Raw genomic sequence first — 18,243 nt, 5'->3', positions numbered from 1 at the left:
TTCTCACATTTGGAACCACACAAACTATAAACCTGACGTTCCTTCGGTGAAGGTATGATCGTTAAATCTAGTCAGTGTTTAACTTTAGGTTTGGCTAGCTGGCCGTTTAACTGTTGTAAAATGGCTTCCGATTGTTAGCCTAGCTAGCTTTCCAATGTGGCGTTTCCTGCGTATGCTAACTGGATAGTAGTCTATAACCTAACTAGCAGTTTAACTACAATTTATCACGACACATTAGCAGAAAATTGAGTCTTGCCATTGGTAAAATACTACTAATATTAAGCGCTTGCCACACAGAACCGGCATATTGTTATTTTCATTTAACTGTTAATGATGACAGCTAACGTTAGCCAATAAGCTTTGTAAATGTTGATATCGTATCACAAGACCGCTGACAATAATGATGTTGAAAGTGACTGCTTACTAACTAGTTAGCCAGCTAACGTAGCTAACTAGTCCACCTCAACCAACAGGCAGAGAGGAAATGATGAGCTAGTTACCGGTAACATTAATTATCTAGCTTGTTAGCTAACGTAATTATTAGTAAATTGATACCAAAACAGTGATCAATTTATTGATCAAAACAGACATGGATGGCTAAACATGCCATGGATTCGGAATCTCAGCATTACAACGTCCTTGCCATGTTGTTTAGTTAGTTAAATGAGTCAAACGGGCTACTACAGTAACGTTAGTTAGCTAACGTTAGCTACTAGGCATTTACAACAAAGGATGTGTAACGTTAGCTGCGAGTGAAACTAGCTAGCTAACTCTGTGCTTTAGCAGGAAGTGTATGCCATGCGTCAATGTATTAATCTACTTTGTACTCTAAAAGGCTTTTCTTTCTAAAGGTCGCTTTTGCCTACCCCCACCCTTTGAATATTAATATTTTCGGGAATTCATCGTTGTCAAGCCGCCAAAGTGGAGAGTGTGATTGCTGAAGGGGGTGCTTCTCGTTTCAGGTAAGATTGTAACTTATTTCAGTCTAAATGCAATTTAGTCCTCATAGGTCGTTGTTTCACTTCCTACTGATATCCCTCATAGTGTAGAATAGATTATAGCTTTAATAGTCCTAGCTATGTTCTTTTGTTCACGTTATTCTGCAAGTAAATCATATTTGTTCCACAGTGCTTCTTCGGGTGGGGGAGGAGGTAGGGGTGCCTCTCAGTACCATCCCAAGACTGTCGGCAACAGGTACTATTCAAGCCATTTTACTAAAACTAAATGTTACTCCAAACAATCTTACTTCAGATGTCACTAATGCTGTTAATTGCAGCGAGTTCCTGGGGAAAGCCCCAGGATCTAGCGTTCAGAGATGGGTTCCTTCACGAAGCACTAGACGAGATGCCAATGCCTCCAACGAAAAAGAACGACATGATGCAATCTTCAGGAAAGTGAGAGGGTATGTATCCCCTAATAAATTGTGGCTACACAAATTAGATTCAAATAAAAATGTAATCTTGTAGGCTGTTTGCCAACTTGAATCTGGTTGCTTCCCATTGCTTTTTTTGAAATCCATCAGAAATGACTGGCCCGTTTTCAAGTCAGCAGATTTCAGTGAATGTGTGTTAGTGGTGCTATTTTCTAAAACCAGATAATGCCTTGTCTTCAGAATGCAGTATTTTTCATGTTTCCTATTCTTTCTATCCTCAGCATACTTAATAAACTGACCCCCGAGAAGTTTGACAAGCTATGCCTTGAGCTCTTGAATGTGGGCGTAGATTCAAAACTCGTCCTAAAAGGAGTGATCTTGCTGGTAATTTAAAATCTATTAGCACTCAATTCTGTGTGCATTAATGTTTATTATTGATCGAGTGGAAAATGGCTATATTGTTAAGTGTGCGGTCACCCCATTTCAAACAGATTGTTGACAAAGCCCTCGAAGAGCCCAAGTATAGCTCGCTTTATGCTCAGCTATGTCTGCGCTTGGCAGAGGACGCACCGAACTTTGACGGCCCATCGCCAGAGATCCAAACGTCACAAAAACAAAGCACCGTAAGCATCGTTGTCATCCTCATCACAGATTGATTACTACCATTATAGACAATGGTATCATGGGGGTTTAAACAACATTGATGAATCTCGTTTTGGTGTTTTTTCCCTTCTAATCTTTTCATTTCGCAACAATGTGTGTTGCAGACATTCAGGAGACTTTTGATTTCTAAGCTTCAAGATGAATTTCAGAACCGCGCCAAAAATGTTGAAAGTGAGTGAACATTTGAAAAATGTGCATATTTTCTGTGCCCTGTGTGGTTGATTGTGTTAACCTTTGCTCTTTTCTATTCCCTCAGTCTATGACAAACATGACAACCCTCTTACCTCTGAGGAAGAGGAGCAGCATGCCATTGCCAAGTTTAAGATGCTGGGCAATATCAAATTCATTGGGGAACTGGGCAAACTTGATCTTATCCATGAATCTATCCTTCATAAGTGCATCAAAACAGTAAGTTGAATATATCAGAGCTGTTTTTACATTGTTAAACCATATGAAATGCATGTTAACAATTCTTTTGTCTTTATTTCAGCTTTTGGAAAAGAAGAAGAGAGTCCAACTTAAGGATATGGGGGAAGATTTGGAGTGCCTCTGTCAGATAATGAGAACAGTGGGGCCTAGACTCGATCATGAAAAGGCTAGGGTAAGCATATACTCGAGTCATTTTATTTACTATCTTAATATTTTCCATTTGGGCGTGGCTAATTTTGTTTCTCTTGCAGTCTTTAATGGATCAGTACTTTGGCCGTATGAAATCCTTAATGAACAACAAGGACTTGCCGGCAAGGATTCGTTTCCTGGTGCAGGGTTCAGTGGAGTTGCGAGAGAACAATTGGGTGGCTCGCAAAGCTTTTATCGATAATGGACCGAAGACGATAAACCAGATTCGTCAGGAAGCAGTAAAAGTTAGTTAACCATTCTTTATTAAGTGCAGCTAAATCTTATGAATCTGTATTGCCACGGCTTGTCTTAATGTCTTAATACACGTTTGCTTTGTCTTGCAGGATTTGGGTGTTTTTATTCCACCAATGGCCCAGGGAATGAGGACTGACTTCTTTTTGGAGGGGCCCTTCATGCCTAGGATGAAACTTGACAGGGAAACTCTTGGAGGGTTGGCGGATATGTTTGGACAGATGCCAGGTACATCCATGACTGACTCTCTTGAGTAGTTTGAGTTTTGCTGTCCATCTCGAGTCCTGTTGTCCAACGTTTAACATGTGTGTCCTGGCACTAGGGAGTGGGATCGGCACAGGTCCTGGAGTGATTCAGGACCGGTATTCGCCCACCATGGGCCGTCACCGCACCAACCCACTCTTCAACGGCCACAGTGGGCACACAGCCCCTGCTACCCAGTCTCAGTTTGAGATGGGAGGCAAGCCCTTCATCAAAACTAACCAGGTGAAAGTTGCACCCTTTACTAAAAGCAGTAGCTTTTTAGTATTCTTTAACTGCTCAAATCTTGATGGATATGGCATTGCATCCAAAGTAATTTCAAATATTTTCTCAGGGGCAGAATCAAATTTTCCAGAACCAGCAACAGCAGGCTCAGTCTAAGGACATGGCACCGCGTTTCATCAAGAAAGGATCGCTCAACGCTGATGAGGTACAACACCTGGTAGATACCCACTCTTTTAAACCACCGTTTGCACAGGCAATAAGCCAAAACACTTTAATGCAAGAGATGAGAACGATGCATAATACCCTCTATTCCCCTTCTTAGATCAGTCTACGGCCAGCACAGTCATTCCTTCTCAACACAAACCAAGTGCCAAAGTTGCAGCCACAGATACCGACAATGATTCCTCCAAGTGCTCAACCTCCACACACTCAAACACCACCACTGGGACAGGTAAAGACAAACATGCATACTGCTTTTTTTTATAGTATTAAGCTGGAGATGATGCTTATCTAAAGTCTGTGCCCACTCTAAACGGTCTTATCATTCCTCAGCCTCCTCTGCTTGGTCTGAAAACCAACCCTCCTCCAATTCAGGAAAAACCTCCAAAGACCACCAAGAAACCGCCTCCTGCAAAGGAAGAGTTGCTTAAGATGACCGTATGTTCCACTTTACTATCTCAGGCACTCCCTCAAGTTATACTTTTTGCCCCATAGAGAGAAAAAAAAGTGAAACTTAACAATCTTTGTCCATATTATATCTTATCAGGAGACCATAGTGACCGATTACCTGAACAGCAAAAACATTGATGAAGCTGTGAACTGTGTAAGAGAGATGAAGGCTCCCAAACACTTCCTGCCTGAGATGTTGAGCAAGATCGTGATCTGTTCTCTTGACTGCCCAGACGAAGACAAGGAGCATGCCAGCACCTTGATCCACACACTCCGCACAGAGGGCCTTGTTACGGGGGAGAGCTTCATGCGGGTCAGTCTTCCAGTCATGGCAAAGAGCTTTTGTTGTAAGATATCAAAGATTCTACTGTTCAGTGAATTTACTCACCACATGCCTTTGTGTACTTTTTTACAGGCTTTCCTCAGTGTTCTGGACCAGTGTCCCAAGATCGAAGTGGACGTTCCTCTGGTGAAGTCCTACCTGGCCCAGTTTGCGGCTCGAGCCATCATCGCAGATCTGGTGAGCATGGATGAGCTGGCCCACCCTCTGGAGAATGGCACCCACTTTCCCCTCTTCCTGCTTTGTCTGCAACAGACTGCCAAGCTGAAGGATCGAGAGTGGCTCACTGATCTATTCCAGCAAAGCAAGGTCAACATGCAGAAGATGCTGCCTGGTATGTTAACATCTCCTAAACACTTATCCTAGAAAGTTATCAAGTTTTCACATTTGAACATGATTGTTGTGATTTTGACATTTGCCAAAACTCACATCTGTAGAAATCGACCAAAACAAAGATCGCATGCTAGAGATCTTGGAGGGCAAAGGCCTGAGCTTCTTATTCCCACTCATGAAGCTGGAAAAGGAACTGCTGAAGCAGATCAAAGCAGACCCCTCTCCCCAGTCCATCTACAAGTGGATCAAGGACAACATCTCCCCTAAGCTCCACACTGACAAGGGCTTCGTCAACATCCTCATGACCAGGTATGGGGAAAGGGCTAATGCCCACATTGCAGAGTTCTGTGGTTATGCATCTTGAAATGACTTATGTTAAGACTGTCTGAATTCTGCTCTCCCCCCTCCAGTTTCTTGCAGTACATTGCCCAAGAGATAAATGCCAGTGAGGAAGAAGACCAGTTATCAGCCCCCACTAAAGAACAGCTGGACCAGGAGAAGCAGCTGCTGCTGGCCTTCAAGCCAGTGATGCAGAAGTTCCTGCATGATCACCAGGACCTGCAAGTCAGTGCCCTCTATGCACTGCAGGTCCACTGCAACGCTAAAGCTTTCCCTAAAGGTACGTACAGGTCACAGGGTCAAATTATTACTATGCAAACACATTTGCCTAAGGGTTTTTGTTCAAACAGGTTTTTTTAAATACAGATTTTTGTTCTCTAGGCATGTTACTGCGCTATTTTGTCCACTTCTACGATATGGAAATCATTGAAGAAGAAGCCTTCCTTGCATGGAAAGAAGACATAACTCAAGAGTTTCCTGGAAAGGGAAAAGCATTATTCCAGGTAATTTGATTTCTACTCCCAGACAATTTGTATTGCAACTCACACCATTGCAGGTGCATACTAAACTGGCTTTTTTTATTAGACCAGAAATGTATTACCCATGTCTGTGGTGTATCTCTGTTTTGGGCTCATGGTATGTTCCCTGTGAAGGTGAACCAGTGGCTGACCTGGCTGGAGACCGCTGAGGAAGAGGAGTCTGAGGAGGAAGCTGACTGAAGATCCAGCCAAAAGCCTTATGGTGCAAAAATGCTATTGATACTGTTTTTTTGTTCCCATCTCCCCTGTCCCAATATGATATGCATACCTAACCATTGCAACACTTCATTCCGCTATCAAGTTTTTGGCCATGTTAAGCCAATGCATGTTTTATTTTTTTGGCTCTTTTCTAGCGCTTAAGCGTAATAATGGTTTACCATCTGTTTTTAAGAGCCCCTTTTAAGATCAATGGTATTAGCTGCTTTGAATCTAGACCTTTGTTATTCTTCAAGACAATTGCAAGGGCCTTGTTCCTCCTGCTGAATTCTATGCTTTTTTTTTTGTTTGGTAACCAATTAGCAACACTGTAGAGATGCACTTTGCTCAACGTCATACATGAGTCGTTGCAATATTCACTCATCCCTTGATTGTTACAAAGAATCCTCAACTGTTATCATTGGTTACCATAACATTTAATGGTTTTATTTGCTTGTGTTTCTACCTCCTCCATTATGGGCTTCATGTGCTGGGTTTGAATTACATAATGTCTCCATTTCAAATGTAAACACTTAGTCTGGACTAATGCACAAGTCTGTAATAAAAAACAAATGGTTTTACTTGCACAATAATATCGTGATTGTAAGAATTCAAATTCAGACCTTTTAAGTGCTTTTGTGGATGGATGTATGGCACATCACCTAGGAGATGAAATAATGCGGCCTTGTTAATTTATCAACCCTCGTTGCTGTGTACCCCCCCCCCTTCTGTATCTGTCAAACATTGTGATACTTGAATTCTGATTTCTTTACAGGGAACTACCAAACAATGGGTGAGTTGGTTTTGCATGGCTCGGTGCCCAATGGAATGGTCTAAAAATGTGCAAATTACCCACCCGGGGCATTGGGCCAAGGAAAACCAACTCACACTTGGTCTGTTCTCATGCAACAATTTTCAAACTACACAGAAGTGCAACATGTTTTTATTGGTGAATAAAGTTAACATGAGAAATTATTTAGATTTTGTTACACTTTCTCTGCCCCCCTCGTGTGAAAATGTTAAGCCTGTTTGCCATAATGTCTGATCCAGATATTTATTGATTGTTTTTATCATGATTAAAAAAAGAATCATCTCAACTTATTATGATCTGATGAAATCATGCGGTATACATCTGTACTGTACAACTTTCTATAAGTGTTACTGTAAGGTTCTGTAAGTGCTAAGAATGTTCTTGTGTACCACTATTGCTTAACTTTCAAATAAAGTTAAACGCTGAGTTCACTTAGACTTATCCTGTGTAATATTTAATCAAGATTCAGGCATGTAAATGTGAGCCCAAGAGCAGCAACATGGCCATTTAATATGGTTTATAACGTCCTGCACCTACTGTATTGGTGCGTGGTTGCTATGTATAACTCCCCAGTGACCAAGGCAAGCTCTCAAATACTTCCTCTGTTTCTTGGTAGGCCTCTGAGGAATGGCCAACAATTACAGAAATTCCTGTTACCATGGAAGTTAACTTTGTTTAGATTTTGAAGGAATTCTTGCCTTAATATAGCACTTTGTCATCATTATTTATTGGTCCATTCCCATACTGAAAGGTTTTATTGCAATGGACTGATCCTTTTGAAGAACATGTCAAAGGTCATCAGTGCCCACACGTGGTATGCATCTTGTAAGAAATTATGGTTAGAGAAAAATGTACTTTCTTATTGAAGTAGGTTGCAAAGGACAGTGACACGGCATAAAGTGAGTGGTTTGAGCCCTGAATGCTGATTGGCCGACAGATGTATATCAGATCGTATACCACGGGTATGACAAAACATTTATTTTAACTGCTCTAATTACATTGGTATCCAGTCTATAATAGCAATAAGGGACCTCTGGGGTTTATGGTATATGGTCAATATACCACAGCTAAGGGCTGTATCCAGGCACTCTGCGTTGCATCAGTGCTTAGCCGTGGTATATTGGCTATATACCACACCCACTCGGCCCTTATTGCTTAAATATAGTACTGTAGCAATTTTGCACGTCAGTAAGTGGTTGCAAGGGGAAGATGAGGCCCATTAGTAGCAGTTGTACAGCGTGTCCACAGCTAAATAAGGCAATGGATCAGTGTATTTAGTGGGCTGGGAGTATTCACCAGAATTGTGTTGAGTATTTGCAATGCACTTTAGGCTATTGCCAAGGCCTAGTTGTTCACTTTACTTCTATAGTCCCATTTCCTTATGAGCTTTTATTCTTAGATTAAGCAGCCCATCTGCACTTTAAAAGGAACTACACTGGTACCCATATTCAGAACCATGTTTAGGCTACCAAGTGACAACTGAGAAAACTTCTACAAACAGGCGTCAAACTCATTCCATGGACGGCCTAGTTTTTTCCCCCCTTTCAATTAAGACCTAGACAAACAAGTGAGGGGAGTTCATTACTAATCAAGTACAAGAGAGTGAAAACCTGCAAATACTCTACCCTCCGTGGAACGAGTTTAACACTTGCTCTACAACATTCTTCAGACAGCCCCGTCAGACATACCCTGATCTGGTGTTGTCAGTTCCAGAGGCTGGCCACAGACATCCACCCCGCCGTGGAACCTCTGGAATGGGGCCATGTATTCGGAGTCTCAACTCTATAATTTCATTTACAACTGCATCACCTAGGCCTGCTGCCAGATTACTTAGCACTACTTGTCTCCATATAGAGGACAATAATTTTTTTTAAATGGCACATTTATACACTCACTATTGAAGCTGAACTTGTAATATGGCATTTTATTCACCTCAACATGACTAACAATATTTTTCTGAATGGCAGAGGGCATGTTGATACACAAACAAGGCAAATGCAGCCAAAATAATTACGACACATTACCCCATAATCAGAAGATACGTGTCAAGTTGTTTTCCAATGTCATACAAGCAGCTTCATCATCAGAAATAGGAAAAAAAACTCATGTTTATTTTGTGTTTGTTTATTATCTACATAGAATTTGTCCCAACTCTGGGCCAATTTACTAATTTTCCATGACATCACCTCTTCCAATCATTTTAAGATATAAAATATATGGGTTATAGCTGTCAGAATACTTACAAGTCACATTTCCCATCCATCATCAACAAAACAAAAGGACATGAGGTACAGCATCAATGCAAAAGTCTTAACAGTCTGGTGACCAGAAACTATTAAAGACAACCCACATTATGGGCTACAAAGCTACACTGCATGTGCTCATTTCAATTTCATGGTACAAACCAAGACGGAACAAAAAAGCCTCTACAAAAATCAATGTCAAAATAACTTCTTTTTTTTCAGTAGGAAAAAAGTCAGTTCTGAGTTTGAAGCCTCAGTCGCTGTCAGAGCCAGAGCCGTGGTTGGAGGCCTCGTTGGCAGAGCCCCTTGGTTCTGATCCATTGTCGGAGCGGCGTGGGGAGCCTGCCGGGGAGCCCGCCGGAGAGCCCGCCGGAGAGCCTGCTTCAGAGCCAGAGGCTGCGGCCGGTGAGCCTGGCCGGGACTCGTTCTCCGACACAGAGCGGCTCCTCTTACTCTCGTTATCAGACTGCTCTGAGTCAGACTGCTGCTGCACTCTCTTCCTCTTCACTGGACGGTCGCTGCCTGAGTCGCTACCCGAATTTCCGGAGCGTTGGGGGCTTCCAGCTTCGCTGCCAGAGCGGTTCCGGCCCCCGTTGGACTCACTGTCGGAGGCGATGCGCTTCTTGTGGCTGCCCTCATTATCAGAGCCTGAAACACTGTCTCTGGGGTTTCTGGGTGGTCAACAGACAAAGAATCATGATATATTAGTGGCACAAAACCCTTCGGAGTTGTATTTTCATGTAGCATTTTATGTACGAATGAGTTTATGCCCTCACCGGTCTTCAGCAATTTTCAGTCCATCCTCGTCTGATGAAGAGTCGGAGGATGAGATGATGGCCTTCGACTTAATCTTGCCTTTGAGAGACGGTGGCACAGGCTCGGCCTAGACAAAAACAGAACTGTTACAACTCTGGGCCTAAGGCCTGGCATTTGGGTTAAAAGAAAATACCATTAGAAAGACAAAAAGACAGTAACAAACTAGATTTAACTGACCCTTTGGAACTTCTTGCCGCCCGCTCTGGGTTTGCGTTGCTTTTTGGGCCGTGAGCCTCCTTCCTCGTCATCGCTGCCATCGTCACCCCCTTTGTTGGGTCTGAAATACACAGTCACAGTGCCACTCACACCAGGCCATTTTCCTACCGGTCACTACAAATAAAACACTTTCCACGGCAGTCTCACCTCCTCCTCTTCTTGCGGCCCTCCTCCTCACTCCCGCTGCCACCCTTCCTCTTCTTCCTCCTTCTCACTGGCAGGTCCTCATCAGAGCCATCGTTGACAAACTCATCAAAGTCACCCCCTTTCTTGCGCTGGGGAGAACAAAACAAACAATATAGTCACACTGCACCCTAGAGCCTTTCTTTGAGATTCATATCGATCTGATGTGCCATGAGATAATCATTGATCAACCCAAACCTCCGCGTTGCACTAGCTGTTCTCGACACATTTACACTCACTCGGCCGCCACCTTTCTTCTTCTCTTTCCTTTCCTCCTTCATTCCATCGGCGAAGGAGAGCAGACCCTTGGTCTTCTCCACGTACATGGCTCTCTGCTCCAGCAGCTTCTTCTGATCCTCTTCCTGCTTGGTTCTCTTCTCCTCCTGGTGGGGCAGGAGGAAGACAAGGTCAGTGGGTTAGTCACACTGTTATAAAGGAATACATTTACAGTGGACCAAAGAAAAGTGTTACTCAAGACATCACAGGCTCAAGTAAGGTCTGTTTACTTACATTTCTTATCCATTATGGTTTACAAGTACAACATAAAAGGGATGAGGGACTTGTGGAGATGTGACATCCCAGGCCATAGACAGACCTGTTCTTTATGCATCTGTTGGCGCAGGAAGTCCCTCTCCTGATCCTGCTTGGCCCGGATCTCCTTCTCCTCCTCGTCCTGCTTCCTGGCCCGAGCCACGTGGTACTGGGCCTGACTCAGCAGGTCAGAGCATTGCCTGCAACGGCCACCACACAAACACAGCTCAAAATCCAGGCTTAGCCCGACATCTGATAGCTGGGCTCAGCTGTCATCCCTCTAATTTCCTCTGAGATATGATCTGAATTTTGGCTAAGAGTGGTTTATTGATTTACTGAAGGTAAGTACTGGCCTGAATTTGGATTTTAGAGGGGAGATATTTGTTCAAACTGACCTGCCCTCAGTGGAGGCAAGCACAAGGTCGAACCTCATCTTGTCACCAGCCTTGGCAAGGTAGCTGAAATACCTGAGACAAAAAGAGAAGACAGAATTAGGCTGAGAAAAGTGAAGGATTATTTTAGGTGTTAAAGTGAGTTTAGGGTGTACCGGTGGGCCAGCTCCAGCTCTTTGACAGCACTGAGTACAGCCTTTAGGTTACTCTTCTCGTCCTTCAGCACCAGAGTGGCCAGCCTCTGCAGCACCAGGGCCACGTTGAACATCAGCACCGTGTCACTGGGGGCCACGTGACGCGCCTGGGGACACAGCCAGCCACTTTTTTTTTTCTTCATTTAACTAGGCAAGTCAGTTAAGAACAAATTCTTATTTACAATGACGGCCTACCCCGGCCAAACCCCAACGATGCTGGGCCAATTGTGCGCCGCCATATGAAACTCCCAGTCACGGCCGGTTGTGATACAGCCTGGAGTCGAACCAGGGTCTGTAGTGATGCCTCTAGCACTGAGATGCAGTGCGTTAGACCGCTGCGCCACTCGGGAGCCATCAGTGAGTAACAGGTAGGGTTGCAAAATTCCGTGAACTTTCAATAAATTCCCTGGTTTCCCAGAAATCCTGGTTGGAGGATATTGAATTTCCTGTTTATTCCCCATCTGATTCCGGGAATCCACCCAAACCGGGATTTCGGGAAAACCCAGGAATTTATAGAAAGCTCACAGAATTTTACAACCCTAGTAACAGGACACTCACACAAGGGTCACCCTGCTCTCACATAAACAAGCTGAGGCAAATGAAGCCCAGCCATAGGGTTACTAAAAGGAATGAGAGACGTTTCGTTTCACACAAATCTCACCTTCAGCAGAGTCTGTTTGCACTCCTGGAGTTTCCCGCATTTGAAGAGTGCCCGAGCCAGGTACAGCAGCACCTCAGTGTTCTGATGCTTGTAGAATTTCTTCAGACAGTTCTCGTACTAAACGCCACAAAGAGTGGATAAGACATTTTAATAGAACTCCTCAAGTTAAAAAAATAGGAATATAAAAAAACCCTGCAGTGTGTACTATGAGCCAGTACAGAGCCTTACCATCTGCACAGCGCTGATGTACTGTTTCTGCTCCACGTAGATGTGGGCCAGGTTGAGCCAGACGTCACTGATATCAGCTGTGGCTTCTCTCACCTGGGCAAACACGTCACGGGCCTCTCGGTAGTAGCCCTTATGGGCCAGGACGGCACCTGGACAGAAAAGACGGCAAACTCTGAGGTATTTACATGCTAATAGTTAAGCACAGTCAAGTCTGAGTATTAAGCATTTATGTGAATACAATGAGTGAGGGAAGGCCAACAAACCTATGCCATTGGCAGCGTAAAGGTTCTTGGAGTCGTTTCGTAGGACCTGTTTGTAAATGGCCAGGGCTCGATCCTGATGTCTCTTTTCCTGAGGGACACAACCACAGACATACAAATGATGAAGGCACTGTTTCTGACAGTGATGATTTATGGCTCCACATCAAAACAACTGATATTCTGCCGTACCTTCTCCCGGTCCCTGGTGGGCTGGTGCAGGGTCTGGAGCCACACGTTGCCCAGGGCCAGCATGGAGTAGGTGTCGTTCTGAGTGGACGGCTGCTTGAGGATACGCTCAAACTTCTTCTGACCCGGACCCCACTCCTGCTTGGCCAAGTGGAGATTCCCGATCAGGGACCAGGCGTCTGGGTGATCCTGATTAATCTGCAGAGCCTCTTTGAACCAGTCGGAAGCTTCATAGAAGTTTCCTTTGTCACGAGCCATTGCTCCAAGACGCAGGTAACCTGCAAGCAACAACAAAGGACCAATTGATACGCACACACCCTAAGGAGACAGACATTAACCAAAAAGTATAGTGTGTCTTCAGTGCTTACAGTCGACGTAGTTGGGATGTTCCCTCAGGATGTTCTTGTAGAGTTTCTCCGCCTCGTGGAATTCGCACATGGCCTCGTAGAGCCTGGCTAGGTTGTAAGAGGTGGTGACAGAGATGGCGTTGTAGTAATGCTCGTCATGCTCGCCCTCAGCTTTGGCCCGCTCCAAAGAAGCCAGGAAGTATTTCTAAACATGGACAGACAGAACAAACCCCTGAAATCTATTTATAGCTCTGTTGTGTCTACTAGGGTTGGGCAATGCTTGGAATGACACATCATCCTGTCCAAACATCATTGATATACGATTGCATAGTAAAAAGAAATCTGGGGGGTGCGCATTGCGCACGGAGGGGTCAGTCGATTGGCGGGATGAACGCACTATAAAAAGGACACATTTCTAGGTCTGAACAGTGTAAAGCCTAGTTATTTATCTAGTCTAGGCTGTAAAATAATTTACAAAATTGGTAGAACTATGTTTCTCTTGTTTATAAAAATACTACGATATCAGTTAAAAACGAATATTATAGCCGTATCAAGTGTAGTCTACTGTTATTTCACTAGGCTACTTTCCAACAGTTTCAGACAAAAATAAAAAAAAAGGCGTGATGGGATTTCACTATATATATGCCTTATGCCATAACAGAAAAAAAAGCTATGGCTCCTTGGTGGGAAAGAAAAGCTCGTCTTCGCCTGTTTGGCAGTTCTTTGGTTTCAGGCTGAATGATAAAGGTGAGCCAGCAGACCTGACCAAAGTCACTTTCAAAATATGTAAAAAGACAATCAGGGCAAAGGATCGACAGACTACAAACCTCTGTCAACATTTACAAGTCCATCATCCTGCTGAGTTCGCTACTCTGGGGCAGAAAAGTTGAACATGCTGGTGTTCCTTGCCAGAAACAATTAGGTAGGCCTAAGACATGGTTAAAAAAAAGAAAAGAAAAAAGACCTAAAAAGGTTCAGGGCCATTCCCCTGGGAAATGTCCGGTAACTTGCAGGTGCCTTGGTGGAAGAGTGGGGTAACATCTCACAGCAAGAACTGGCAAATCTGGTGCAGTCCATGAGGAGGAGATGCACTGCAGTACTTAATGCAGCTGGTGGCCAAACCAGATACTGACTGTTACTTTTGATTTTGACACACCCTTTGTTCAGGGACACATTATTCAATTTCTGTTAGTCACATGTCTGTGGAACTTGTTCAGTTTATGTTTCAGTTGTTGAATCTTGTTATGTTCATACAAATATTTACAAATGTTAAGTTTGCTGAAAATAAACACAGTTGACAGTGAGAGGACGTTTCTTTTTTTGGTGAGTTTACATTGTTCTCTTGCATTATGTTAACAATCTAACAACCTCATATGTATTGAACATTTAGGCTATGGCAAACAGGGAATAGGCCATTTGGCATGTCGCCCTGCTGTGTGCTCTGCGCAGCGCTGTTGTTCGCTGCCAGACTCCAGAGGTGCAGTCAAATACGCTAAACTATCGTGTGACATCACAATGTCGTCACTATCAACAATGGCTGTCAAACATCGTCGATAGACGACACAATCGAAAATCACCCAACCCCAGTGTCTACCATTACCACAAAGGCATCCTCCTAAACTGTACCTTGGCCTCTCCCAGGTTCCCCAGTCTGAAGTGGAGAGCCCCCAGGTTGTTAAGGATCTCAGGGGGGACGTCAGCCTGGACCTTCTCCTGCAGAATGCGGGTGGCCGTGCCGTAGGCAGAGAGGGCGCCCTGGATGTCGGTCTGCTCCAGGATCTGGGCCAGCTCGATCCAGGCCTCCACGTCATCAGGGTACTGCTCGGTCACCTTCTTCAGATGACCCTGCAGAACACAAAGACATTACATGTTATTGATTTTAGCAATAGTGCTGATTGACTTCTACAGAGTTACAAGTTAAGAGATAATGCCACAAAGATCAGACAAACACATACTTCATGTGAGGTTCACCTTCACATAGCTGTTTTACTTACTTTGGCAATGTCTCTCTTTTCCTGATCATCTGAAGTAGCATAAAGAGAGCCCAGGATCTTCATGGTTTCATAGTTGTTGGGGTAGGCCTTTAGGACCTTCTCAAAGCACTGGGCTGCATTCTCCTTGTCTCTACGGTACACGTACATCTGCCCCAGGCCAAAGAAAGGCAGCACAAAGGTAGACGAGGCAAACTGGGTGGCCTGGTAGTAGTACTGGAAGGCCTGGTCATAGTCCTCCTGAAACACACAAGAAGGAGAGATGTAATGCCAATTCAATTAGGAAAGCAACAGTCTTCCCGAAAAATAAACTGAGGCCATAGCGCTTACCTGTACATGAAAGGAGCGGGCCAACTGGTAGCAGCTCTCAGCCTGCATAGCTTCCACCTCTGTGTTGTGAAAGGCATGGAGAGCCAGATGCTGCACTTTACTGTAGTCCTGAAAATAAGTACATCAATGTGAATGATAAACGATGCTCAGGTCAAGACATGCTACTATATACCAGGAATAAGATGACAACCCTCTCACCTTTTTGAAGAAGAAGTGGTTAGCCAGGTGGTTGAGCACCATGGGGTTGCTGGGGTCGATGGTGTAGGCTCTGGATAGGAGCTGCACTCCATTCTTGATGGAGTCGGGCTCCTTGCTGTTGAGCTCCAGCACAGCCAAGCCCACAAGGGCTCCCACACACTTGGAGTTGAGCTCCAGGGCCCGGCCAAAGGCCAGACGGGCCTTCTCCAGCTTACTGAGCTTGACAAAGCAGTGGCCCATCCCCAGCCTCACCTCGGCTGGTAAGATAAATAGTGACAGTATATTAGGAGACACCAGGGATATATATTTATAATATGACAGGTGAGAGTGAAATGCTTACCAGGACATCCAGGGTTTGTGCGTAGAGCCTTCTTGTAGTAGGCCAGTGCTCCCCTGTAATCCTTCTTATTGAAGGAGATGCAAGCTTTACCTGTTGAAATAAAATGTATAGTGGTTAGGCCCTATTTCGAAGTGAACCTTTGTGGTTGTAATGGTAGAACTTTCCCTTTGTGTTTTACTTACCAAGTAGAGCAGGGATGTTATTGGTGGACTGGTTCAAGACAAAGTGGAACTGAGCGTCAGCCTGGTCCATTTTGTCCCCCTCCAGCAGACAGAAACAGGCTCTTCCCAACAAGTGGTTCTGTTACAAACAAATAGATCACATTTATGATTTTTTATGATGGGGAAATTAACTTTCACATTATCCAATCATTGTTAAGCAGATTTTCTTACCTGATCGTACATGATGATCTTGTCTGCCATGGTGTAGAGCAGGGTGGCCTGAGTGATGAGCTCCTTCTTGGCATCTTTGTTCTTCTCTTTACGTGCCTGCTGGACATAGTAGGCTGCCAAGGTGTCCAGACAGGTCATCTGGTCCTTCTCATGGTCTCTGTAGTCCAGGTTCCCATCGATACGGGCCGCCTCCAGCAGCTTGACAAAGTCCTCCGTCTTCGTCTGTTTGTAATACTCCAGCTAAAAGAAAAATATGTTTTTGTTTATTTTGGTGACAAACAATCCATGAACAAACCCCCAGTCAGTGGGAATGCAACTACATAACTCACCAGGGAGGATAGCCCATTTCCTGGACCAGAGTTCTGTATGACATTTAGACACCTTGGGAGATATTTGCCGACCCGTACCTGTGCCTGTTTGGCAACGCTTTTCCCACATCTGAGAATATATCAGCAGTTGGTGGACAGTTCTGATAAGGAAATTGTTGTTTACGTCACCGGACTGTGCCCAGGAAATTATTAAATTGTTAGATGCTACCACCCCCCTCCAAATCAAAACATTCCATGTTGTGTCTCGCTTGTGTGTTTCACACCTGTTTGTCTAGCTAATCAGCCTCACAACTGGGCAGCATGCTGCTGCAGACGGGTAGTAGAACAGAGCGTGTGCACGCAAACATTGACATCCATGTTTGGTTTTGACTTGGGGGTGGTATCCTCTAACAAATGGATTCAATTATTTCCTTCAGCGATATAGACCACAATTTCCTTAACAGAACTGTCCACGGATATACTCTCCAACATGGGAAAAGTGTCTCCAAACAGGCACAGGTCAGCAAATATCTCACACGTCTCTCCAATGGTATGCCCTAAGACGGAATGTTACTGTAAAATAACTGTACATGGCGGCAAGCCTGTAGGGCTTGTTAGGGAGGAGGAGTTACAGGTAACAGTAGAAATTACAATCCAACTGTATTTTATGCAACACTCATACAGAGTAATATGTACAACTATCAATTCAACCATTACATTTTTTAAGGCTTAAATTAATTCTCATACCAGTCTGTGTATTCATACTTACAGCAAGAGCAATCCATATGTGCAACTGTGTATGCTCCTGTTTCAGGATACTGATGACCTCATCTCCTTCTGGCAACTGGTCGAAATCAAGCTCAATAACCTGCAGAACAAATCATTGATTCACTAACAAGACACAGGTCTATGTGAACACCAGTTTGTACACATACAACATGACATTTAACCTATGGCTAAAAAGCTTGATCAGAGGCCAAATTATTTTATTAAATGTTTTGACTGGGGACAAGAAGTGGCTGCATTTTATTGGTTCCTGAGACTTGTATCTCACGTTAATTAACTAGCTAACTAGTTAGCTTACTGAATGATCTGAAAGACAATATCAACTGTAGAAATAGACAACTTACAACTCAAACCTGGGTTATGACCCATAATTTGCATGACTGATAGTAAAAAAAAAAAAAAAAAATCTTAGAAGTTGTTAGCGATCTGGCTGACGTTAGTCAACAAACACAGGGCAATACTACGTTACTAGCTGACGTTAGTAGGCTAGCTGTAGCAATCCACGGTCAAACAAAGCAGCGTAACTAGTCCTTACCTCGTCGGTGTCCCGTAAGGGGATTTCAATTGAACCCCGAGACATATTGGCTGATGGAAATCCACGTCCCTACTCCAATATATTCCCAAAATGTGTTCAGCTGTCCCCGTGGTCTCAAAGATCTGGCTCCACTTCCGCTCTAGAACAAATACATAGGTGTTCACAAAACAATGTCCGGGTAGTACAGCGAGCGACTGGTGGGATAATATGACCCACTGGTGTAATACCGGTAGCAAATGTTTTATCTCTCTTCTTGGCAGCCTAAACTTATTTCGACTGAAAGAGAAACATTCTGTATTTTCACAATACTATTTGTTGTATTTTCAAAAGTAGCAGGTATATTTGTTGTTTAGAAATCTGTAAATGTTTGTTAATAATAAATGGTGTTGTGTTCACTATTTTACCATGCGCAAAGTAGGGAACTAGAATTTGTACATTATGCAGTGCGCCAGTGTGCCTTTCCATTCAAGCTCCATAGTGGCCGTGTTC

The 18,243-nt window shown here is 43.9% G+C and overlaps 2 protein-coding genes across 3 annotated transcripts; one reads left to right on the top strand and one right to left on the bottom strand.

Annotated features, from left to right (window-relative positions):
• Positions 1-909: 909 nt before the first annotated feature.
• LOC120046695 (eukaryotic translation initiation factor 4 gamma 2-like) lies at positions 910-7,048 on the top strand (the record flags this gene model as incomplete). Its single annotated transcript, XM_038992115.1, has 20 exons — positions 910-962; positions 1,129-1,194; positions 1,277-1,402; positions 1,654-1,756; positions 1,864-1,995; positions 2,140-2,206; positions 2,292-2,443; positions 2,526-2,636; positions 2,716-2,898; positions 2,998-3,133; positions 3,228-3,391; positions 3,501-3,596; positions 3,714-3,842; positions 3,944-4,048; positions 4,158-4,373; positions 4,476-4,734; positions 4,838-5,042; positions 5,144-5,352; positions 5,454-5,575; positions 5,726-7,048. Coding segments are annotated over 20 exons (2,700 nt in total), but the record flags the coding sequence as incomplete, so codon positions are not given.
• A 1,466-nt stretch (positions 7,049-8,514) lies between these two features.
• Positions 8,515-17,887, bottom strand: LOC120046684 (RNA polymerase-associated protein CTR9 homolog). 2 transcript variants are annotated; one of them, XM_038992101.1, is made up of 22 exons: positions 17,755-17,887; positions 17,203-17,301; positions 16,126-16,365; positions 15,916-16,033; positions 15,734-15,823; positions 15,394-15,650; positions 15,196-15,303; positions 14,869-15,105; positions 14,501-14,719; positions 12,896-13,079; positions 12,531-12,805; positions 12,345-12,432; positions 12,082-12,230; positions 11,854-11,970; positions 11,154-11,299; positions 11,002-11,073; positions 10,671-10,806; positions 10,315-10,458; positions 10,040-10,167; positions 9,854-9,953; positions 9,637-9,743; positions 8,515-9,531 (listed from the first exon to the last, which is right to left on the bottom strand). In XM_038992101.1, the coding sequence occupies exons 1-22, from the start codon at positions 17,797-17,799 to the stop codon at positions 9,114-9,116; spliced, it is 3,477 nt and encodes a 1,158-aa protein (XP_038848029.1). In that variant the 5' UTR covers positions 17,800-17,887; the 3' UTR covers positions 8,515-9,113. The 2 variants fall into 2 exon arrangements, 1 of the variants encoding a protein (XP_038848029.1); XR_005476841.1 differs by lacking the exons at positions 8,515-9,531; positions 9,637-9,743 and having other exon boundaries at positions 10,274-10,458.
• Between the last annotated feature and the right edge of the window lie 356 nt (positions 17,888-18,243).

Source organism: Salvelinus namaycush, chromosome 1, assembly GCF_016432855.1.
Source record: "Salvelinus namaycush isolate Seneca chromosome 1, SaNama_1.0, whole genome shotgun sequence".
Classification (NCBI taxonomy): Eukaryota; Metazoa; Chordata; class Actinopteri; order Salmoniformes; family Salmonidae; genus Salvelinus; species Salvelinus namaycush.
The sequence above is the reverse complement of the archived record's forward strand: the minus strand, read 5'-3'. Positions and strand labels throughout refer to the sequence as shown.